The sequence below is a fragment of the Callospermophilus lateralis genome, chromosome 18 (genome assembly GCF_048772815.1).
Source record: "Callospermophilus lateralis isolate mCalLat2 chromosome 18, mCalLat2.hap1, whole genome shotgun sequence".
Taxonomy (NCBI): Eukaryota; Metazoa; Chordata; class Mammalia; order Rodentia; family Sciuridae; genus Callospermophilus; species Callospermophilus lateralis.
The window spans coordinates 6,954,280-6,976,989 of record NC_135322.1 but is presented as its reverse complement, the minus strand read 5'-3'; the positions used below and the strand labels follow the sequence as shown (position 1 = coordinate 6,976,989).

The 22,710-nt window shown below is 52.2% G+C and overlaps 2 protein-coding genes across 4 annotated transcripts; one reads left to right on the top strand and one right to left on the bottom strand.

Annotated features, from left to right (window-relative positions):
• Positions 1-958: 958 nt before the first annotated feature.
• On the bottom strand, positions 959-6,383 carry Pih1d1 (PIH1 domain containing 1). Of its 3 annotated transcripts, none has more exons than XM_076838693.2 (10): positions 6,162-6,383; positions 5,258-5,351; positions 4,557-4,623; positions 3,917-4,096; positions 2,618-2,679; positions 2,450-2,531; positions 1,998-2,127; positions 1,717-1,792; positions 1,205-1,348; positions 959-1,084 (listed from the first exon to the last, which is right to left on the bottom strand). In XM_076838693.2, exons 2-10 carry the CDS (start codon positions 5,345-5,347, stop codon positions 1,043-1,045), a joined length of 873 nt encoding a protein of 290 aa, XP_076694808.1. In that variant the 5' UTR covers positions 5,348-5,351; positions 6,162-6,383; the 3' UTR covers positions 959-1,042. The 3 variants fall into 3 exon arrangements, with proteins under 3 accessions (XP_076694808.1, XP_076694810.1, XP_076694809.1); XM_076838695.1 differs by lacking the exon at positions 6,162-6,383 and adding an exon at positions 5,782-5,973; XM_076838694.1 differs by lacking the exon at positions 6,162-6,383 and having other exon boundaries at positions 5,258-5,760.
• On the top strand, positions 6,123-18,513 carry Aldh16a1 (aldehyde dehydrogenase 16 family member A1). Its single transcript, XM_076838692.2, has 17 exons — positions 6,123-6,316; positions 10,397-10,499; positions 10,866-10,992; positions 11,533-11,711; positions 11,802-11,879; positions 12,045-12,226; positions 12,311-12,463; positions 12,787-12,972; positions 13,088-13,183; positions 13,386-13,522; positions 13,669-13,774; positions 13,871-14,001; positions 14,319-14,486; positions 14,666-14,867; positions 17,250-17,435; positions 17,658-17,780; positions 18,235-18,513. Exons 1-17 carry the CDS (start codon positions 6,227-6,229, stop codon positions 18,394-18,396), a joined length of 2,409 nt encoding a protein of 802 aa, XP_076694807.1. The 5' UTR covers positions 6,123-6,226; the 3' UTR covers positions 18,397-18,513.
• Positions 18,514-22,710: the final 4,197 nt, after the last annotated feature.

Here is a 22,710-nt window from a genome sequence, read left to right as displayed (position 1 = left end):
CAATGCATGTGTGAGAGGGTGGAGTAGAGAGCACATCTCCAACACAGGAAACAGCACTTGCAAAGTCAGGAGGCAGAGGACAACCTGATGGCTTGAGGTCTCAGAGTTTGGTGTTGTGATATGGAGCAGGGTTCCAGGAATGGGAAGCCCTCAGGTGAGGGGCAGGAGGCACTAGAGACAGTGTGATTGCCAACAGCCAACAGCCTTTTCTCTACATTTGGGTGCACGGGGAGAAATTCTGGTCAGGAAGTGCCCCCTTGAATGCATAACTACTGCATGGGAGCTGAAGAGAACTGAAAACTGGCAGATGAACTGGAGGATGCTAAGTGGAAATAACACAGAAGCCAAGAGAAGGTGGGAATAAAGGGTGTGGCCACTATCAGTGTGCCCGGGTCCCAACAAGAAGAGATCATATGGAGGCAGGAAGCGGGCCAGGCCACACAGAGCCTTGACTACTAAGGAGCCTGGACCTTCTCCTGGGGGCTCTGGGGAGCCAGAGGGCTGTGAACCAGAAAAGAACAGGGTCAACTCAGGATGAATGAAGAGAAAGAGAGAACAGGAGGCTGGGAAGGGGTCCATGGGAAGAGGATAGGCCTGAACTGGGGTGGGGACTCTGGGACTACAATCCAAGGTCCCTCTTCTCCCCCGGCTTTTTGTGTGTGTGTGGTGCTGGGATTGAATCTAGGGCCTTGTACATTCGAGGCAAGCACTCTACCAACTGAGCAATGAGCCAGCCCCCTTTTTTTCTTTTTTGGTACTAGGGATTGAACCCAGGGGTGCTTAACCACTGAACCACATCCCCAGCCCTTTTTTTTTTTTTTCATATTTTATTAAAGACAGGGTCTTGCTGAGTTGCTAAGTGCCTTGATAAATTGCTGAGACTGCCTCAAGATCCTCCTGCCTCAGCCTCCCGAGCGGCCCTCCCATTCTTCACCCCACATATCCCTAGCCAGAGACAGAACAAAGGCAAATATCTTTTATTTCAAGCTAGAGAAGCCACCAGTCTTTTCTCTACATTTGGATGCACGGGGAGAAATTCTGGTCAGGAAGGCACCGACAGAAGGGGCATGGCCACCATAAGTTGCTGAGAGAGTAAAAAGAATGAGAACTCAGGACCTGGAAGTACAGCCCAGCCCCTTCTCCCTCAGACCCAAGGGTCCAGGCACCCCATGTCCCAGCTTCCTCAATCCCCTCCCCCAGGCACCTTTCTCTTCCGATGAAAGGCTGCCTTGCTCTCCTCAGAGTTGATCCGCAAGGGGATATAAGCATCCAGGTGATACAGCTGCTGGGGACCCCCCATCACCAGGCGGTTCTCCCCGATTTCCAACGACAGCCCCAGGGCTCCATCCTGCAGATGTGGTGTAATCAGCTCACCCTCTCCAGCAATGGGACCATAATAGCATGACCCCAAAACAGAAGGCTCACATATTGGGAAACTACATTTAAAGGGCTATAGCATGTCTGAGGCCCTGGTTTTAATTCTGAGTTCGCACATCTCTCTCTCTCTCTCTCTCTCTCTCTCACACACACACACACACACACACACACACACACACACACCATCTCCTAGAAAAAAGGCAAAAGACAGTAATTAAGGAATTCCCTCAGGCATCCTCAAGGGAGCAGCAGAAGGCAGGCCTATTGGCCTCCTGGCACAGCTTACACAGGGCTGGCAGTGCGCATCACCCCACCATTCCAGAGCAGCTCTGCACTCACCAGTTTGGGGAGGTCAATTTCAGCCAAGAGGAGATCAGGCGCTTCCAGCCAAAGGTTCAGGTGAGGTTTCTCAGGGCTGTGGAAGAGCCAGGTCCAGAACTGAGGACAGCTGCCAGGCCTCTGTCAGCACAGGTGCCTGGCCTGGCTGCTGTTCCCCGTCTGCCTCCACCAGGCCCTGCTGCCAGGCAAGAGCACCAGGGCAGAGGCCAGTGTGGGGAAGGAGGACCAAAAGAGGGGTTTGGCGGTGGAGGGGAGTCTTTAGGGGATCTGCGAAGGCCCACCCTTCCTCAGCTGGCCGGGAGCTGGGCGTATACAGGTTCCCCAGCTCCTGGATCCGAGGACGCTGCTGGGAGCGGATGTTCTGCTGCGAGATGGAGCCCATGAAAGTCCGATTCTTCAACATGCGCCATTCTGAGGGTGGATTGCAGAGTGAAAATCACTGGGTCCCTTTGCTGTCTCAGGAGGTCCAGCCCAGCTGACCGCAGGGCCAGAGAAGCTCCGCCCCCTCCCTGGAGGCCTGGGTTCAGCCCATACCTGAAATTTTGCTCCAGGAAGACCCACCCTTCCCAGCATGCACCAATAAAGCCCACCCGAGATGTTCCAGGCCCCGCCCCCATCTGAACGCTCTGGGCTAGCTCCACCCCCTCCCTGGCCTCCAGAACCAAGCTAATCTCTCCCAAGGGTGGCACTCTGGGCTCCATTCCTTTCCCAAGGCCCAGGCCTCGACCCTCACCTGGATTCAGCTGCAAGCCATATTTGTCCTCAAGGCCCTCCCTGGCGATGGTAACCACGAGCTCCCGCAAGAAATCGCTGTTCTACATTGAGAAAGAGAAGAGTTGCAGTAGGGCTGAGGGCTGGAGGGAGAGGCCCCTACCCAGGTCTTACCCACGATTCCACCAACCTGCATCCTCCGGTAGAAGTCACTGTTGACAGCCACATCGTAAGCGGTACAGCCCTGGCCTTCTGCAGGGAGAGAAAGTGGATGAGATTCCTCCAGCCCCCCAGAGTAACCCCACAGCCCAGGCACAGGCAAAGAAACACCAACCAGGGATAGTAGCCACAGGGACCAAAGACAGAGACATCAGGGAGTGACAGTTCAACACACAGTCATGTGGCGTCCAGTCTTCTAGCCTCTCACCACTGGTTCCAAAGATCATGTCCCCAGGGCAGACCCTGTCCTTCCCCAGCTTACAGCCCTCAAGTCAAGGTCTGAGGCCTCCTGCCTGGTTTTGCGTGGCAGGCCCTGTGCTGTGTATCCCTCCAACCTCTAGGGAGATGCTTATTCCTCCTCAGTAACCTCAGCCTTTTCAACTTTTTTCATTCTTGATTACTAGTCAGTGCAATTCAATCATTCTATCCCCAGCTCCTCTAAAATCCTGTCCCTTCAAATCTTATATCTGACAACTCCTCCAAGAAGCCTCCCTCCAGGCCACTGAAGAGTCCCTTAGGGCTGCATCTCCTCCAAAGCAGCCCAAAGCACACCACATTGAAATAACATCCATCACTGGGCACAGTGGCGCCTGCCTGTAATCCCAGAGGCTTGGGAGGCTGAGACAGGAGGATCTCGAGTTCAAAGCCAGCCTCAGTAATAGGGAGGTGCTGAGCAACTCAGTGAGACCCTGTCTTTAAATTAAAAAAATACAAAATAAGGCTGGGGATATGGCTCAGTGGTCGAGTGCTCCTGAGTTCAATCCCAGGTACCCAAATAAATAAATAAATAACACCTATGCCCTCTGCCTGTAGCCATGACTGGGAGTTTCTCAAGGGTGAGATCTGGGTGTGATAAGTCCCATTCCTCTGGCACTGCCCAAAGCTTAGTCCCGGGCTTCTGGAGACACATGTGAATTGCAGAAAAAGATACAGAGGCAGAAACAGAGACAAGACAGAGGTGGAGATAAGGGAGAAGGGCAGAGGAAAAACCACAGACAAAAGAGTGAAAGCTGGCCTGGGACTAAGGCCAGAGAATGAGCTGATGAATGTAGAGCCCTCTGCCCACCCCTCCCCTCTCTGGGCGGGGCAGGAGCACCAGCCTGGCCAGGTGGGCAGAACCAGATCTCCTCAGGAGACTAGGGATGTGCCACCCACAAAAGGACTGGGGAGCAGATTTCTAGGGAAAAGGATCCTGGGTCCTGGGGGTCTTGGGTTTTAGAGAAGAAGGCACTTAAGAGGCCAGACTCCTGGGTCCTCTGAGGGCACTGACTTGCATCTAGTTCAGCATGTGGCTCTCCCAGACTCATGGGGATGCGAAACCCAGCCTGGTCCTCCTCCAGCATTTGAAGCAGCTCGTCCTCGGTCACGTCAGCCGGAGGTGGGATGGAGGGAGAGTGACAGATGTTGATGAAAACCTTCCCTTCTGAAGAGTTGGTCTTTATGCAGAAACCTGTGGGAGTGGGTTTGTCCTGACCATCTGTCTCTGCACAGCCTCAGTCTCCATCCACCCTTTTGCTGGGTCTGTTTCCCCTTCTGCGGGGGCTCTTTATTCTTTTTCTGGATCTGTTCCCCTTCTCCTTCCTAAGACCCCTGACCCTCTTACTGAGTCTCTGTCCTCCTTCCACTGTGCTCTCCATCCTCCATCAGCTCTTTCTGGGTCACCAGCCCTAGTGACTTCCCTGGGCATCAGACACACACACCAAGCCTTTATACCCTAGTGTTTTGCTCCTTTTTGTTCTTTACTCCCTGTGGTTCAGATGGGATGCTAGCCAAGCTCTCTACCACTCAGCTACATCCCCACCCCTTCTTTCCTCCTTCTTCTGTCCCCTGGCCTCAGAATCTATACTTGTTCTCTCTGGGTCTCAGTTTCTCTCTGAGATTCTTCCCCTCTGGGTTTCTGTTTTTCTCACCAGCCTGAGGTTGGATCTGTGTAGATTCTGATCTGGTTGTCTGGGCTTGATGGAGTTCTTTGGAAGCCTGTGGAGAAAACAGTCTTCAGGCTTGGAGTCTGTATAATCAGATCCCTCATTTATTCTTTAAATATTTATAGAGGTTTTTTTAAATTTTATTTTTTTAGTGCTGGGAATGGAACTCAGGCCTTTTGCAAGCTAGGCAAGAACTTTATCACTGAGCTTACATCCCCAGCTCTATAGCAATTCTTATATATGAGAGTTATAGTTGGCACAAAAGCTGGGCCTGGTGGTAGACACCTGTGATCCCAGTAGCTGGGGAGAGTGAAGCAGGAGGATCACGAATTCAAAGCCAGCCTCAACAAAAGAGAAGTGCTAAGCAACTTAATGAGACCCTGTCCCTAAAGTACACAATAGGGCTGGGGATGTGGCTCAGTGTCCAGTGCCCTGAGTTCAATCCCTGGCACCCCGCCCCCAAATTAGACATTCTATGTCCTCCTCCTCCTCTTCCTTCAAGTACACAAAGAACAACCCCAAACCCATTCCTATCATTTCTTGGAACCTAGCAAACTTTAAGCCAAGCAACTACAATTCCCATAGGCCTGTGAGCCCCGTAGTGCATCCCGGGAGCTGTACTCCCATCTCTGAGCACCAACACATGTTCCAGTTCACTGGGACCCAGAAGTCCAGTCAGTCCGCACCTGCAGCAGCAGCTCCTCGAACCGCGCCGTCTCATCATCCATCGTCTCTGTCTCGCTTAGCTCTGGCACCAGAAGCTTCGAGTCCGCCATGTCCCTAGGAAGGAAACCTAGGTGTCCTCAGTACCTTCGACGTGGCGAACTTTTCTTGGGATCCGAACTCTGGAGCCTGCTTCCTGCCCCTCAGTCGACTACCTACTCACTTTTCTATCGACTTTTCTATTCGAAAACCTAAGAAACTGGCCTGAGGCAACAATTTCATTCTAAATCAGACACGGTCGTGAAATCCTTTGGGAACCAGTATTCCAGGACGCACTCTCGATCCTACTTGCCAAGAGTGTGAACGGAAGCCATACTTCCCGTCCTTTGTAGACGAGCGACCAGAGTTAGCCACACTTCCGACTACCCCAATGCTCATTCACCAAGCAGGCAACCTTTAAATCACGTGCCAAGTCTGCAGCCACGCCTCTCCCCACAACCAATCAAAAATATGTCCTCAGGACGAAGTCCAAATGCCACCCTCCCACCTTTGCCTAACAACCACTGTTGACCAGATGACAGCGCCTTCAGGGTTAGCCACACACTAGATCCGAATCTCTAGCACAGTATTTGGAACGAAAAGCTGCACTTCCTATCTCCAATGCAAAAAAGGGACGGGAAGACACATCACTACGGGCCACCCTTCTAAACCCGGAGCCCTAGTGTTGGCAGGACACCCTCATTTCCGGTCTCCACTGTCTCCAGGCTTGCGCTCACATGTTTCAAACTACATTTCCCAGCACCAGCCTGTAGGCTGGGTCACCTGCCCCCAAGGAGGGAGGTAATGAATGGGACACGCCCCATCCCGTCGCCCCGCCCCTTCTCGTTGGTCCCGCCCTATCGGAGGGGGCGGTGCCGTCCTTCGGACCTCCAGGTTCCCTCTTTCGGCCAGAGCGGCCAGCAGTTCTTCGCGGAAGACGGTGCGGATAGGCGATGGCTGAGACGCGCACAGAGCTCCGCGCGCACGAGATCTTCACTACGCTGGAATACGGACCGGTGCCCGAAAGCTACGCATGCGCAACGGTGAGGACTTATGGCCGGCACTGCCCACTGCCTTCCCGCGACCTCGCGGCCGCGTCTTCCGCGCAAACTCCCGTGATCCACTGCGGCCGCAACGCAGCTCCGCCCCTTTCGGCTCCCGGGATTCCCGCCACTGCCTAGGACCCGGCTGCTGCTGCAGATCCCTAGTGGTTCTTGTGCTCCACCATCCTTAACGCCTTGTGATGAATCCCCAGGTCCCCTCCTTAGCATCCCTGTGTAGCTCGCTTGATCACCTGGAGACCTGCAGGACCTGCGCGGCTACTCCGTGCCTCCTTAGAGGCTCCTTAATGTTTGTGGGGTTCGACGGAGCTCGGCTCTTTAGATACTTCAGAACTTCCCGTAATTGCCTGCAGCCCCAGACTTCCTCCGAGGGCTCCCGTGATCTCTCTGGCTCTCAAAATACTCCAGGAGGTCCCATGATGCTTCAGGGCCCCTTAAGTTCCTCTTGAGGCCCCTGTACCCCCGGGTTTCCTCAGAACTTCCTAGGACTCTCGTGATCCCTCAGGGATCCTCCTGGGCTTCCCGTGGATAATTAGAGCGCCTGGAATTTTCTGTAATCCCAAAAGTAACGCAGAATTCCCTCATGGGGCTCCCTTGATCTCGCAGAGTCCTCCAAGGTATGAGGAGCCCAGACTTTAAAGAGGAGAGCAGGAGTCTGGGGCCAGCTGTGGGTCTGGAGAGGAGGGGGTCAGCATTAGGCTTGTCTCCAGTAGGGGTCTGCTTCTCCAGGTGATAACAGCTGAGATGGGAAGGAATAAGATCACATGAAAACGTGCAGGAGCCCCACATCCCAAAAAGAAACATTGATATCGTCTCTTGAGCATTGCTTCTAGAGTGCTGGGCAGGAGCATGCCCACTTGCATGATCACTCCAGGAAGCCCCAGAGCTCTGGCTTCCTGCTGTGGGTACAGGTTTGGAGGATTGAGAGGGCAAGGACTGGTCCTGGCATCTGGCCAAATGGCTGGGTCACTGACTGTCCCTGCATGGCGAATCCAGGAGGAGCAAAACTGGAGGAAAGACTATGAGTTGACTGTGCCATGGAGTCCACTAAAGCAGTGTGCCAGAGTCCAGTGCTACTTGGGCCTGTACTTCAGGACAGAAAGATAATTGAACTGTAGGAGCGACTGGAAGTGTCACTGTATAGATTCAGATAAGAGGATCTGGGACAAAGTACAGAGAACCCCCACACTTGGAGGCTGGTTAGAAATAGGATGTCCTGAAACAGCAATAATGGTATAATAGCTGATGTCTATTGGGTACTTTCTGAAGTGCCAGCCTCTATGCAAAACGTGTTCTCATTTAACCCCTAGAACAATTGCAAGATTATTGTCATAATTTTAGTAACAGCACCCAGAGTTGAAGAGAGAACTAATCTTGCCCATAGTCCACCCGGCTTAAAAGAAGTGAAGATCTGAACTTGAACCCATGCGTTCTGAACCCATGGTTTCTCCCCCACCAGCAAAGTTTTCAACCTTTGCTGTGGGCCAGACTCAACAAATGTTTTCTCTTTGGCCTGAGCTTCCTTTTTTGAAAATGTTCATTACTGGCCAGTTATTTCCATGTAAACATCTGGTATTCCAGCTCGTCTTGAAAAAAAATTCCAAAATTCGGCAACCTTTGGCTCCAGTACCCTGACAAAAATCATCTGGGACCAATTGCCACTGTCATAAATTAAATAGGTTGTAAGCTCTTAGTCTCCAGCAGGCCCTCTTCTATGTACTTGATCTGCCAGACATTATGGACATTCTTCTGGGTTTTTTCTTTTGGGGAGAAATTTTCCATAGAGTAATAGGCACTCATGAACTCCACTGACCCATCTCTCCACTTGAGCAGTGATCAACACTTCATCCGATGTTGATTCCTTTTATCTCTTTATTTATTTTTTTCTTTTTAGAGTAAACAAATCCCAGATGTAATGTTATGTCATGTTTCCTGTACTTTTTTATTTTCTTTCTTTCTTTTTTTTTTTTCTTTCTTTTTTGGTACCAGAAATTGAAACCAGGGCACTTAATCATTGAGCACATCCCAAGTCCCTTTTTGTATTTTATTTAGAGACAGGGTCTCTGAGTTGTTTATGGCCACACTAAGTTGCTGAGGTTGGCTTTGAACTCACAATCCTCCTGCCTCAGCCTCCCCAGCTGCTGGGATTACAGGCATGTGCCACTGTGCATGGCTACCATACAATTTTTTAATCTATTTCTAACAGATAAGGACTTATTTTGTTATATAATCATGCCATTATCACATTTCACAGCATTAACATTCTTTAATATCTAATGCCTAGTTCATGCTCACATATCCCTGACTTTCAAAATGCCTCTTTCCCCTGTGGGCATTTGTGTTCGTAACCTTGGGTGCAGGGTAATGTGTTAAGAGGGTGCTAAGAGAAGAGTTTGTAGGAGAAAAGTCGGAAGTATGCATTGGATTTAGCGACCCAGAACACATGAAGGGTGAGATCCAGTGAAGGCCAGGGTTAGAGTAGCATTGCTGGGCATGAATTGTGTGTAGTTCCTTTGTTCTTCACCACAGCCTTGTGAGAAAGGCACTGCGATATGCCCCTGTTCCAGAGCTTTAACAGAGGCAAAGAGTAGTATTATAACCCCCTGGTTAAGGTTGCACATCAGGAAGTATCAGAGCCAGCACTGAAACTCATGCTGACATCCAAACTCCCCTGGGCAACCTGTATGTGTCACACCGAGTGCTCAGGTGGACACTTCACAGGGGTCCTCACTGCTCCTCCAGGTGTTAACAGCTGAGATGGGAAGGAATAAGATCACATGAATAGGTGCAGGAGCCCCACATCCCAAAAAGAAACAGATATTGATATCGTCTCGTGAGCAGAGATAAATATCCTGCTGGATGTTTATGGTACATTTCCAGTCTTCCTAGACCAGGTGCAGTGGGCCAGTCTGGGGTCACTATCTCCTAGTAACAGCTGAATTATGTCAGGTTTCCAGGGAAACAAAATTAACCTGAGGTCATTTCTTCATGGATGAGAAAAGATTTTTATTAATTTTTTGTTCAAATTCTTCATGTCATTAAAAGTCCAAAGGACATCCTTCCTGTGTCACTGGGAATGTAAAATGGCACAGATGCTGTAGAAAACAGCACTGTTAAGCATGGAATTGCCATGTGACCCAGCAATTTCCCTCTATAGCTACGTGTACCCCAGAAGATCAAAGACATATATTCAAACAGTTTTGCACATGCGTGCTCACAGCAGCATTACTCATGAACCAAAAGACTAAAGCACTGTGAATGCCCATCTACTGATGAATGGATTAAAAAAAAAAAGTGTTTCTCCATACAGTGGACTAGTATCTAGTATTCCACCATTTGAAGAAATGAAGTCCTGATGCGTTCTACAATGTGGATAAACTGAAAACACGCTAAGTGAAAGAAACCAGATGCAAAAGGATCACATCATATGATCATATTTATAGGAAGTGCTCAAAATAGGCAAATCCACAAAGACAAAAGGAAGATTAGTTGTTGTTAGCGGAGAGGGGGAAATGGAAAGTGACTGCGTTCTGAGGATAGGTTTCCTTTTGGGTGATGAGAGTGTTCTAGAAGCTAGACACAGTGGCACACACATGTAATCCCAGCTACTCAGGAGGCCGAGGGTCACAAGTTGGAGGCCAGCCTTGGCAACTTAGGAGGGACTGGGGCTGGGAATGTAATTCAGCGGTAAAGAGCTTGTCTAACATGTGCAAGGCCCTGAGTTCCATCTCTAGTACCACAAAAAAGGAAGAAAATGTTTTACAACTAGATAGAGGTGATGAGTGCACAGGCTACTTTTTAAAATTACTAAAATAGTAAATTTTATGTATATTTTACCACACACACACACACACACAAAAAAAGATAACAGGGGTGGGGTGGGGCTGGTAGTGTAGCTCAATAGAAGATCATGGGCCCTGGATTGGGTCCCCAATGCCAAAAAAAGAAACAAGAAGAAACTGATGGACTGAGGATACAAGTGTCTCTTCCCAGAGGACTCAGGGTGGGGACCTAGCTGCTCCAGTATGGTAACAGGCCCTTTTCCAAACTCTCTTCCCCTAGGCCTGGCTGGACACTCAGGACCGGTGCTTGGGCCACTATGTCAATGGGAAGTGGTTAAAAACTGTGCACGGGGACATAGTGCCATGGTGGGACCCCATCTCAGGTATGAGATGTCCCCTGGTCATTAGGGGAAGGAGAGACCTTTGTGCCTTCCCAGCTCTTTGCTTAGGGCCAGAGGGCAGGGAGTAAGCTGGGAGGGGCTGCTGTCTGGTTCCTCCTGGTGGTAATCCTGCTGTTTTTCCAAGTCTCTATAAAGGCTCTTTGAAGTTGCTTTCTCCTAAAATCCCTTCCTTGCCTGTGGGAGGTGATGAGAGCAAACATCAGTGACAAAACAAGCCCAAAGGGAAGCTGGGGACCAGCTTCACTGCCCTAGACCTTCCCAGGCTCCAGGAGTCTTGACTTCTGCCAGTTCTCACACAAACGCCCCACATCTCTGCTCCCATCTCCGTACCCCAACTTTTCTCCCTAGGAGAGAAGTTGGCCACTTGCCTCCAGGCACAGAAGGAGGATGTGGCTGCAGCAGTGGAAGCAGCTAGGAACTCCTTCCTGAGCTGGAGCAAGCTCCCTGGAGCTGCACGTGCCCAGCACCTGACCAGGTGATGTAGCTGAGGTGTAGCCCTGGAGGTGGGGAGGAACTGCATCCCCCGGCATCCACTGGAGACTGGAAATGGCTACTCCATTTCCCAATCTCCCACTGAATTGATTGGCAGCTGAGTTTCATATTCCCAGCGTGCATTTGGGTCTTTAGTGGGCACAACATCCATTTCCCACCATTCATCTTGGTAGCCACAAAGCCTCTGTTTCACAGAATGTACTTGGGGTTCATCATGCCCCCATTTCTCAGCAGTTCATGGGGGTTATTCTCCAGCACGCATTGGGGGCAGTTAGGAACAAAGATTCCATTTCCTAAAATACAGTTGAGATTAGAGAACAAGAGTTAAGTTCCCAATATGTTTTTTTGGGGTCACTGGTGGCCAAGACCCTTCCACAGCACTCTCAGGGTTTGAGAATTTCCCCAACTGCATTTCCCATAAATCTTGGGTGCCCTCTGCCTCTGGTAAATTGTGAGGGTTCCCCAGAGGCTCATGGGCATCGATGTTGTCCGGGGTTGGACCCTCCCCATACTTCCCCCCTAGGCTGGCCAAGATGATTCAGAAGCACCAGCGGCTGCTGTGGACCCTGGAGTCCCTGGCGACTGGGCGGGCCATTCGCGAGGTTCGGGATGGGGATGTCCCACTGGCCCAGCAGCTGCTGCAGTTCCATGCAGTCCAGGCGTACACCCAGGAGGAGGCGCTGGCAGGCTGGGAGCCTGTGGGTGAGAACCCGGATCCCTGCACCAGTCCCCGCCTCCTGCGTGACACAGTGTGCTGGATCCGTCCTCTCATTAATTCTCTTTTCCTTGCAGGCGTTATTGGCCTCATCTTGCCACCCAAGTTCTCCTTCCTTGAGATGATGTGGAGGATTTGCCCTGCCCTGGCCATGGGTAAATGATGAGCTGGGGTTCCAGCTCTTAGATCTGAGAGCAGAAGAGATTGGGGATCTGGACTCCTGGGTCTGAGGAAGGAGGGCTGGGGCCTGGACTCCTGGGTTTGAGGGAGGAGGACTGAGGGCTAGATTTCAGTGTCCTTGAGTTGTCCTCCTTCCTCAGGCTGCACTGTGGTGGCCCTTGTGCCCCTGGCTTCTCCAACACCCCTCCTCCTGGCCCAGCTGGCAGGGGAGCTAGGATCCTTCCCGGGGATAATCAACGTGATCAGTGGCCCTGCCTCCCTGGGGCCTGCTCTGGCCTCCTGGCCTGGAGTCCAGAAGGTGGCCTTCTGTGGAGCCATTGAGGTATCTTCAGGGTTGGAAGTGGGGTGGGACAAGGCTGGGGCCTGGAGTGTCCTGCCCCAGCTGAAGCCTGCAGGGGTCCCTCAGGAAGGACGTGCCCTGCGACGGACGCTGGCAGGTGAGGGGGCTGAGCTGGGCCTGGCGCTGGGCACAGAGTCACTGCTGCTGCTGACAGACTCTGCGGACGTGGACTCAGCTGTGGAGGGTGTTGTGGATGCAGCCTGGTCTGACCGCAGCCCGGTGAGATCTGTGCACTCGTGTCTCCAACATCATGGGGGACCGCTGTGTCTCCGCAGACCTGGGGGCTTAAGTCTCTGTTCACTTTGTTGGTTCCTTGGATCTAAAAATGCTGTTTTTTTTAAGAACTCTCTTCATTTATCTGAGTGTCCATGTTCCTACTTTTCCATCCTCTGACTTCACTCTTAAGATCATCACTTTTCTGTACTCTTGCCCTGGGTTTGGTCCTCACCACTTCTCCATGACCCTCCTCCTCCCTCAGTCCCAGCCCTCTGTGCCCTCCCGTCTTCCCTATGTGGGCCCTGACCGTGCCCATCTCCTATCAGGGGGGCCTCAGGCTCCTTGTGCAGGAGTCTGTGTGGGATGAAACCATGAAGAGGCTCCAGGTACGCATGGGCCGGCTTCGAGGTGGCCAAGAGATGGATGGGGCCGTGGACATGGGGGTCAAGGAGCCTACTGCATATATCCTGGCCCGGAACTATGTGGAGGAGGCCCGGAAGCAGGGTGCACAGGTTAGCTCTGGGACATCCATGGTGGTACTGAGGTGGAGGAACCTGGAGACTGAACTCCTGGGTCTGAGGGAGGAGGGCCTATGGTGACTTCCAGATCTATTTCTCTCCTTCTTAGGTGTTCCAGGCTAGTGAGATGCCCTCAGTTAGCCCATTCTGTCCCCCAACCTTGATCACTGGTCTGCCCCCTGCCTCCCCATGTGCCCAAGCAGAGGTGAGTCCCTAGGGTGCCAGGAATCCTGTTCCATCCACTGTCCTCAGCCAGTCCTGGGCAGAGCACTCTACCTGTAGAAACCCTGGGAGGACCTGGGACCTGGGTCTGGGGGCTGCTGCCTGCTGTAGGCTTGTCCCCTAATGGGTGGGGTGATCAAAGGGGGCATTTGCCCAGCCACTGAGTTTCCTGACACCCCTTTCAGGTGCCATGGCCTCTGGTCATGGCCTCCGCTTTCCGCACAGCCAAGGAGGCCTTGGCCATAGTCAATGGGACGCCCCGCGGAGGCAGCGCCAGTGTGTGGAGTGAGAGGCTAGGGCTGGCGCTGGAGCTGGGCTATGGGTCAGTACTGACACTGTCCACCGGGGCGCAAAGGGCAGCCTGTGAGCATGGTCCGAGCACCTCTTCTCCTCCATCTCCTGTCTCCCTTCCCTCTGGGCCTCTTCCTCCCCACTTCCTGTTTTTTGATATCTCCATCTCCACTGCAGGCTCCAGATGGGCACAGTGTGGATCAATGCCCATGGCCTTCGAGACCCTGCAGTGCCCACAGGCGGCTGCAAGGAGAGTGGGTCTTCCTGGCACGGGGGCCTGGATGTGAGTGTCTGTCCTCTGGTCACCACCCCTATGTCGCTTTAATGCCTACTCTCACCTGTGTCCATCTTGCACCTGCTGATACCACTCCTCTCCTAGGGTCTGTATGAGTATCTGCGGCCCTCAGGGACTCCGGCCCGAGTGCCCTTCCTTTGTGAGAATCTGAACTATGACACCTTTGGCCTTGCTGTGCCCCCAGCCCTGCCAGCTGGTCCAGAAATGGGGCCCAGGTGAGCCATTCCAGGGCTCCAGGTGGGGAAGGAGAGGAAAGTTCCATCAGGCTCCACCAGCCAAGGGTGGGAGGACTGGAAGGAGGCTTGTTCGTGGCACTCCTGGGTCCCCAGTCCTGAGCTGCCTTCGGGGTCTTAGTGCCTCACACCCTGGGCCTGGTGAGTCTCAGTCCTGCCTGACAACGGTCTGTGCTGGTTCACAAGAGCAGAAGTTGAAAGTCCCCAGAGGCTCATGAGAGCTGGGGTGATCTGTGCAGCGGGGTAGAGCATGGGGTCTGAGCAGACTCAGGACCCCCTCACACTTCACTGGCACACAGCCCAGCACCTCCTTATGGACTCTTCGTGGGAGGCCGTTTCCAAGCCCCTGGGTCCCGGAGCTCCAGGCCTATCCAGGATTCTTCTGGCAACCTCCATGGCTATGTGGCTGAGGGTGGGGCCAAGGATGTCCGGGATGCTGTGGAGGCTGCTCACCAGGCTGCCCCTGGGTAAGAGGACTCACATGGGAAGTTTTGGGCCACGTGGTGGCAGCATTGGTCACGTGGGACCACCAATAGGTGGTGGACCCTGGGGCTTGGATCCCCAGGGTGGGGCTGCAGACAGAGGTGGGTGTCTGGAAAGCACTCGGACCAGAACACTACTCCCAGTGTGCATTGTCCACCCACAGCTGGGCAGGCCAGTCACCAGGAGCCCGGGCGGCCCTACTGTGGGCTCTGGCAGCTGCACTGGAGCGCCGGGTACCCGCCCTGGCCTCGAGGCTGGAGAGGCAGGGAGTGGAGCTCAAGGCAGCCAAGGCGGAGGTGGAGCTGAGCATTCAGCGACTCCGGACATGGGGAGCCCAGGCCCAGGCCCAGGGCCACACCCTGCAGGTGAGAGGGGTCTGTGGACAGAGCAGGCAGCCAGGCGGAGGGTCAGAGCAAAGGCTGTGGAATGAGCCGGGTTTGGGTTCAGGCCCAACTCCACCCCCTCCCAGCTGCATGGTCATCAGCAAGTGGTGTCACCTCTCTGCACCTGTTTCCTCATCTGTGTAATGGGCATCCGGCCCACCTCCCAGAGTAGTTGTCCAGATTAAGGTCATCGATGCAACTGGACCATAATCTCCATTTAGCAGATGTAACCATGATGGCTTTTCTATTTTTCCTTTCTTTTTTAATTGGTGGTACTAGGGATCAAACTCGGGCTCATGCCTGCTAGGCAAGCAGCTCTACCACTGAGCCACATCCCCAATCTATAATGATTTTTTTTTTTTTTTGACAAACGAGAATAGAAGATAGGAAATAATGCACTGCACAGAATATTGTCTCCTGGGATTTTTGTACTATTTATATACATATTATTTGGTTAAATATATGTATGGGCTTAGGCAGGCATGGTGGCATGTACTTATAATCCCAGTGACTCTGGAGACCAGGGCAGGAGGATTACAAGTTCAAGGTCAGCCTCAGCTGACCCTACAAGACCCTACCTCAAAATAAAGAGCAGTGGGGATATAGCTTAGTTTTAAAGTGCCCCTAGATTCAATCCCGGACACACACACACACACACACACACACACACACACACTCCCACACAGGTTTGATGTGAATGAATCATGGACCAGTGTCCCGGGGCACCACTGGAGTGCTCAGGAATAGGTCTGATAGAAAGATGGCGAGTCCCTTGACCTGTCCCCATGTCCTCCTCCATAAGTAGCATGCAGTTGGACAGTTTTACAGTTGTGATCAATCTCATGAATTTGTGAAAACTGAGTTAAGCGATCAGTGCCTGACAGACATCCAAGGACTCAAAAGATGTCTCCTCACGGCCGGCCAGTGAGCACGGGAAAAGATGCTGAGGTGGAGCCCTGTCTAGCATTGATGACACCTGGGTTCCAGCTCCTCACTGGGAAGGGGAGGGGAGAGGAGGAAGTCAGGTATGGTGGCACTTGTCTGTAATCCCAACTGCTTGGGAAGCTAAGGCAGAAGGATTGCTTCAGCCCAGGAGTTCAAGGCCAGCCTGGGCTACACAGTAAGACCCCCACCTTAAAACAAAGAACAAGTAATTCCTGGGTTTTAACCCAGGAAATGAGAGCATATGCCCATACAAAGATTTATGCACAGATATTCATCATAATAATGTTCACCACTATCTATAAAAACCTAGAAATGAAGCAACCAAAACATCCCTCATTGGGTTGATAGACAAACAAATGTGATACATTCTGACAATGGAATCCATCTCTGCCACCGTGACTCTGGAGACCACAAATATGCCACAGCATGGCTGGACACACGCCTGTAATCCCAGCCCCTTGGGAGGCTGAGGCAGGAGGATCTCAAGTTCAAAGCCAGCCTCAGCAAAGGCAAGGTGCTGAGCAACTCAATGAGACCCTGTCTCTAAATAAAATACAAAATAGGGCTGGGGATGTGGCTCAGTGGTCAAGTGCTCTATTACCCACCCCCATGCCCCAAAAAGAAGCCACAACAAGAACAAACTTAGAGTAATTACTCTGAGACAGGGAAGCCAGGTTAGGGTAGACACTGAAGCCTGGAGGGTGGCTCAGTGGCAGAGCCCTGGCCTAGCATGCTGGAAGCCCTGAGTTCCATTGCCCACACAGAAAAGAAGTTAAAAAAGTAAATAATACCACAGTGCAAATTATAGGACCCCATGGCTATACTAAATAAAAACTAATCTCTAAGGGTAGAAGGCAGATCAGTGATTGGCTGGGGACATGGAGGGCTCATATAGGGTAGCAGGTGGCAGGTGGGGATTAAGAGGCACAGGAATAGGGGAGAGTTCATGGAAGAGTTCATATGCATACTGCCAAAACTTGTCAAATTGTACCCTTTACAGTGTGTAGTTTGGCAAATGTCAATTATATTCAGTAAAGCTTTTGCAACACACACACACACACACACACACACACACACACACAAATCAGCCCACAGGCTGGGTTCTCAGCTCTTTGCACACATTAACTCATTTTATCCTAATAATAAATCTGTAAGGTTGGCACCGTTATTATTTTGAAGGTAGGCCATAGGCTCAGAGAGGTAAGTAACTTGTCCAAGGTTGCATAGCTGGTGAGTGGCTGTCTGGCTCTGGAGTTCTGTACCCTACACCATCACCTGGCCATATAATATTGGTGATGGTGTAGGGTACAGAAAAGCAAAGATGGGGATGTGAAGAAGAAAGGGGCAGGTGACAGAGAAGCCTATGGGAGGTCAGTCGGGCTCCCCTGCCCCACCCTTGACCTAACCCCTGTCCCTCAGGTAGCAGGGCTGAGAGGCCCTGTGCTCCGGCTTCGCGAGCCGCTGGGTGTGCTGGCCATCGTGTGCCCTGACGAGCTGCCCCTGCTTGCCTTTGTGTCGCTGCTGGCCCCTGCCCTGGCCCATGGCAACACTGTAGTCTTGGTGCCTAGTGGGACCTGTCCCCTGCTTGCCCTGGAGGTCTGCCAGGTACAGTCTCACCTGCCTATGCATTTTCCTGATGCTCCCCCCAGGTCTGCAGGAGCTCCGCTGTCTTCCCACCCTCTTTGGTAACCATAATAACCCCAGTCCCAGCATCCCAGCCTAAGCTGGTGCATTCCTCCCGGAGCCCAACAGCCACTCCCCTATGCACACTCCTGACCCGACCCCACTCCTCCCTAGCCCTGGGTAGCCCACTTTCTCACCCCCTAGGATATGACCACCCTGTTCCCTGCTGGCCTCGTGAACGTGGTGACAGGAAATCGGGACCACCTGACCCGTTGCCTGGCCTTGCACCAGGACATTCAGGCCCTGTGGTACTTCGGATCTGCTCAGGTACCCTTCTGGAAGCACCGCCCCACGCCCTGAGCACTCCTGTTGTTAAAGGCAAGGAGGGTCAGTGGTTTGTCCCTTTAGAACCCTGGTTGGTAAGAAAGAGGATCTCCTTAGCAACAAAGACATTGGCTGACCTGTTGCTAAGGACCACACCCTGGCAATTGAGTCAGGTCCAAAGTCTACCCTCTTAAATATCCCTTTGGCAACCAATGGGAACTCCCAGTCAACGGGGCCTGGAGCTCATTCCTTTGAGCGTGGGCGTTGAAAAAGAGGAAATTCCCTAGCCACAGGGTCAGCCTCTTTCCCTCAGCATCTGGAGGGGTTGTTTGCTAGGAGCCAAGCATCCAGCTAGGTCAAACCTTGAGGTCTCTCCAAAGAATCCTCATTGCTAAGGAAGCAGCTGCTTCGCAACCAAGCCTCTGGCAGTGCTAATCCTATCCTGTCCCCATCCCAGGGCTCCCAGTTTGTGGAATGGGCCTCAGCAGGAAACCTCAAGCCTGTGTGGGTGAACAGAGGCTGCCCGCGGGCCTGGGATCAGGAGGCCGAGGGGGCAGGCCCAGAGCTGGCACTGCGGGCAGCACGGACGAAGGCCCTGTGGCTGCCCATGGGGGACTGATATGTGAGTGCCATGCACCCCACCTCAAATGCAGAAGAGATGGATTCCAGCAGATGCTACATGCCTGGAACGTTCCTCTCGTGGTTCCTGGGTCCCCCAATAAACTGTCTGACCTGACCTGCTGTGTTTCTGAGGGAGGAGGGAACAGCAACTCTGATTTGTATGAACCCCTCCAGTTCAGCATCACAGTGGGTGGCTCCAGGACAACACAGCACTTGTGAGACAGATAAAGGGGACTCTGAGGGCCCCCATGCAGGGCAGTCTGAGGGGGCAAAAGGAGGAGTCAGAGGGAAGTCCCTGGAAGGCTCTGTTCCCGTGCGTGGTGTCAGGGTCCTTGTTTAAGTCTCCCATTGTTTACCCTGGCCAGAGCCAAGTGTGCAGGCACGTCTGTACCACAGCGTCTCATGAGAGGGAAATCTAATTGGCCAGCCTGAGCCAGGGGTCTGCCTCCGTCCAGGCTCTCCAGCCAGCATATCAACGTGCCAGTTGTCACCTCAGGTCAGGCATGTTCAGGGCACCGGGGGAGGCAAGTGCCAACGAGGCAGCACCGGCCGCCCAGAGCCCATGTGCTGGTGACAGAGGTGTGTGAGCTTCCTGTCACTGCTGCCACAAATTCCCACAAACTTTGGGGTTTAAAAAGAATGACAAAATGTTATCTCACAGGCAGCACGTGGTAGTGCACACCTGTAACCCCAGTGGCTCCGGAGGCTGAGGCAGGAGGATTGCAAGTTTAAAGCCAGCCTCAGCAAAATCGAGGTGCTAAGCAACTCAGTGAGACCCTGTCTCTAAATACAAAATAGGGCTGGGGCTCAGTGGTTGAGTGCCCCTGAGTTCAATCCCTGGATACAAAAAAAAAAAAAAAAAGTCACCTCACAGTTCTGGAGGTCAGACTACAATGAGCTTTGGTGAGCTGAAGTCAAGCCCCAGGCTGCGGCGGTGCTTTCTGCAGGCTCTGGGGGACCTGTCTTGTAGCTTTCTAGCTTGTCCAGGCCACCAACAGCCCTTGGCTCATGCCCCCTTCCTCCGCCTGCAGAGCCAGCAGTGGCTGACATCGCTCCTGGTTCACACTGACACCTGTTCTTTTGACACACCTCTGACTGGTTCTTCCTCTGTCATTTCTAACGACTCTTATAATGACATTGGGTCCACTTGGATTGTCCGGGTCATCTCCCCATCTCAGGATCCTTAATCACCTCTTCCAAGTCCTTTTTGCCACTTGGAAGCCAGAGGCACTACAGATTAGGATGTAGACATCCTTGGGGGCCGTGGCTCTGCCTGCCACAGGACAAGACAGAAGAGGTCAATTATCATGAAAAGGTGGCTCCCTGGGCTACATGAGAAGGGAGAGGAAGAGAGCAGGGAAGAGAAATGTTGTTGGGCAGGGTGGGCCAGGCTTTGCTGCAGTGGGAGTCACTGTGTGTTCTAGGGCCACAGAGCTCCTTTCTCTCATGTTGCCTGTCCATCAAGGATTTGGGGGTGGGGGGCGGCTGGTGCTCAGCGGTAGAGCACTCACCTAGCACGTGGGAGATCCTGGGTTCGATCCTCAGCACCACATATGAATAAATAAATAAATAAAGATTTTGTGTCCAACTACAACTAAAAAAAATATTAAAAAAAAAAAAAAAAAAAAAAAGGATTGGCAGGGTCCCTCTACCCTGGGAGTCAGCCAGGGAACTTGGCTAAGAGAGGCTGGTTTACTCCACTCTCTGTTGCTATCCCTGAATGAACCCAGGGGTACTTAACCACCAAGCCACATCCCCAGCCCTTTTTATTTTTTATTTTGAGACAGAATCTGGCTAAGCTACTTAGGGCCTAAGTTGCTGAAGCTGGCTTTCAACTTGTGATCCTTCTGCCTTAGCCTCCAGAGTCACTGGGATTATAGGCATGTGCCAGACTGGTAATTTGCAAAGAATAAAGGCTCATGGTTCTGGAGGCCAAGAGGAACTGCACCTGTGGAGGACATCTTCGCCGCATCAGCAGGAGGCAGAGGACATGACATGGCGAGATGGTGCTGACCTGCTAGAGAGCTCGCTTTCAGAGCAAAGCCACTTCCTCCGTAACCTGTCCTCCATTAATTAATGAATGGATTAATGTCATCATAACCCAGTCATTCCCTGCAAAGGTCACGCCTCTAAATGCCATTAACATGAATTTGGGGATTAAATTTCCAATCTGAAATTTGGGTGACGTAATCGAGTCATCGCAGAGGCCCCTACAGTGTACCTCTCACCATCACTGTCCACTCCCAGCCTGGGCAGCTTCCACCCAGAGGGGCCTGGCACTCTCACTCTCAGCAGTCAGCCAAGCAAGCCACACGACCCAGATGAGTTCCACAGGGCAGGTAGGCTGCGTCAGCACCAGAGCACCCAGGGAGGAGCTGAGCACCTTGGAGAGAAGAAATGGGGGAAGGCTGCTCATATCAGGGCCTTCTTATTCATTCATTCTAGGGATTGGACCCAGGGGTGCTCTACCACTGAGCCACATCCCCAGCCCTTTGTATTTTGAGACAGTGTCTTGCTAAGTTGCTGAGGCTGGCCTCAAACTTGCCATCCTCCTGCCTCAGCCTCCTCAGTGGGATTATAAATGTTTGCCACCACATCCAGCTAGTGCCTTTGTTTTAAAGGCACATAATATATCTGCAATGAAATCATCATTTCCGGGTCAGCTTACTCAGAGTCTGCCAACTTCATCTGGGCAAGAAATGTACCTTTCATGCACAGCCACATCCCCAGCACTGAGCTGACAGCACTGTGGGTACTCAGCATTGTAGTACCACAGCACCAGGTGTGTGCTCCATTCTCAGAGTGGGCCCCAGCCCCACAGGGTAAGGCTCAGTCCTAGACAAGTCTCTCCCCCCAGGCATCCACAAGCCACCTGTACTTCTGACCCACTGACTACAAATCCAGGGCTCTCATGACCTCTTCCGGTTCGAGAACTCTGGAAAGTGCTATACTCACAATCACAGTGTCATTAGAAAGAATACAGACCAGACTGGGCGCAGTGGCGCATGCCTGTAATCCCAGAGGCTGGGAGGTTGGGGCAGGAGGATCAAGAGTTCAAAGCCAGCCTCAGCAGCAGTGAGGCGCTAAGCAACTCAATGAGATCCTGTCTTTAAATGAAATACAAAATAGGGCTGGGGATGTGGCTCAGTGGTTGAGTGCCTCTAAGTACAAAAAAAAAAAAAAAATGAATGCTGAGGGCTGGCTGTACCGTTTCCAAACCCTCATCCCCCAGGGAATCAGAGCATATCACCTTCCTGGTGTACTGTGCTCACCAATAACAGGAGCCTCAAAATTTTTTTTTAAATATTTATTTTTTAGTTTTAGATGGGCATAATATCTTTATTTTACATTTATGTGGTGCTGGGGCTCGAACCTAGTGCCTCATGCATGGTAGGCAAGCACACTACCACTGAGCCACAACCCCAGCCCCCCAAAATCCAAAACTTTTACCCAGGCTTCCTCTGGTAGACAAGTCCCCAACACTTCCCAGAGTTTCACAAGTCTAGCTCAAATCCCCAGCTCTCTAATCACATAATTGGTCTTTCTAGTATGACCAGCCTCCCTCAGAATAAACTCAGCCGAGTCAAGGTGGCAACCATGAATAACAATGACACTCCTAATACCTGGGAAATTCCAAGGTTTTATCTCCCAGGAACCAGGGCAAGAGCCAGACACAGTCTCTATAATTCAGCAATGGTGAAGAAGGGAAGAGGTCAGGATCCGTTTGTGCGATCATTCAGCCAGTATCTGTGGAGCAGCTGCTAGGGCCAAAGAGTTCTAGAAACTCAGAAGGGGTAAAACTACCTACTGAGGACCTCCTGGAGCCCATGTCCCCTGGAAGAAAACAACAATGAAGATCAGAAAGCCACATGGTGCGTTAAAGGTGACAAGTATGAAGTAGGGGTGAGTAGGAATGCTGGGGGGACAGGGGCAGTTTCAAAAAGGGGTGTGTGCGATTTTTAAAGGGTGTCGGGAAGCCCCTGCCTGTGAATTAAGCAAACACCTGACTGAGATGGGGGTGAGCCACATAGGTGTCTGGGGCGAGGCCAAAACAGCCAGTGCAAAGGCCTAAGGCAGGAGTGTGCCCACCTCGCACACAGCAAGGAGGGCTGGTGTTGGAGAGGGACGGGAGGTGAGGTCAGAGGGGAGAGGGACCAGATCCTGCAGTTCCATGTGGACCATTGTTCTGAATGAGGGGAGCTTGGAGAGCCACTAGAGTCTAGGGAGCTGAAGCAGGGAGCCTAGTGAGTGGTGTCCCAGGCGGGAGGTGGTAGCAGGACCCAGATAATGGCAGTTGCAGTGGTGAGAATTG

Bases quoted from the DNA above. Each gene is read 5' to 3' on its own strand.
- Pih1d1 (XM_076838693.2), bottom strand. From the start codon at position 5,347: ATGGCGGACTCGAAGCTTCTGGTGCCAGAGCTAAGCGAGACAGAGACG. The intron at 2,532-2,617 runs GTTGGTGGAATC...TTCTCAATGTAG, and splicing joins ACTTCTACCGGAGGATGCAG to AACAGCGATTTCTTGCGGGA. The intron at 1,085-1,204 runs GTGCCTGGGGGA...TTACTCTCTCAG, and splicing joins CCTTTCATCGGAAGAGAAAG to CAACTTATGGTGGCCATGCC.
- Aldh16a1 (XM_076838692.2), top strand. From the start codon at position 6,227: ATGGCTGAGACGCGCACAGAGCTCCGCGCGCACGAGATCTTCACTACG. The intron at 10,500-10,865 runs GTATGAGATGTC...TTTTCTCCCTAG, and splicing joins ATGGTGGGACCCCATCTCAG to GAGAGAAGTTGGCCACTTGC. The intron at 12,973-13,087 runs GTTAGCTCTGGG...TCTCCTTCTTAG, and splicing joins CCCGGAAGCAGGGTGCACAG to GTGTTCCAGGCTAGTGAGAT.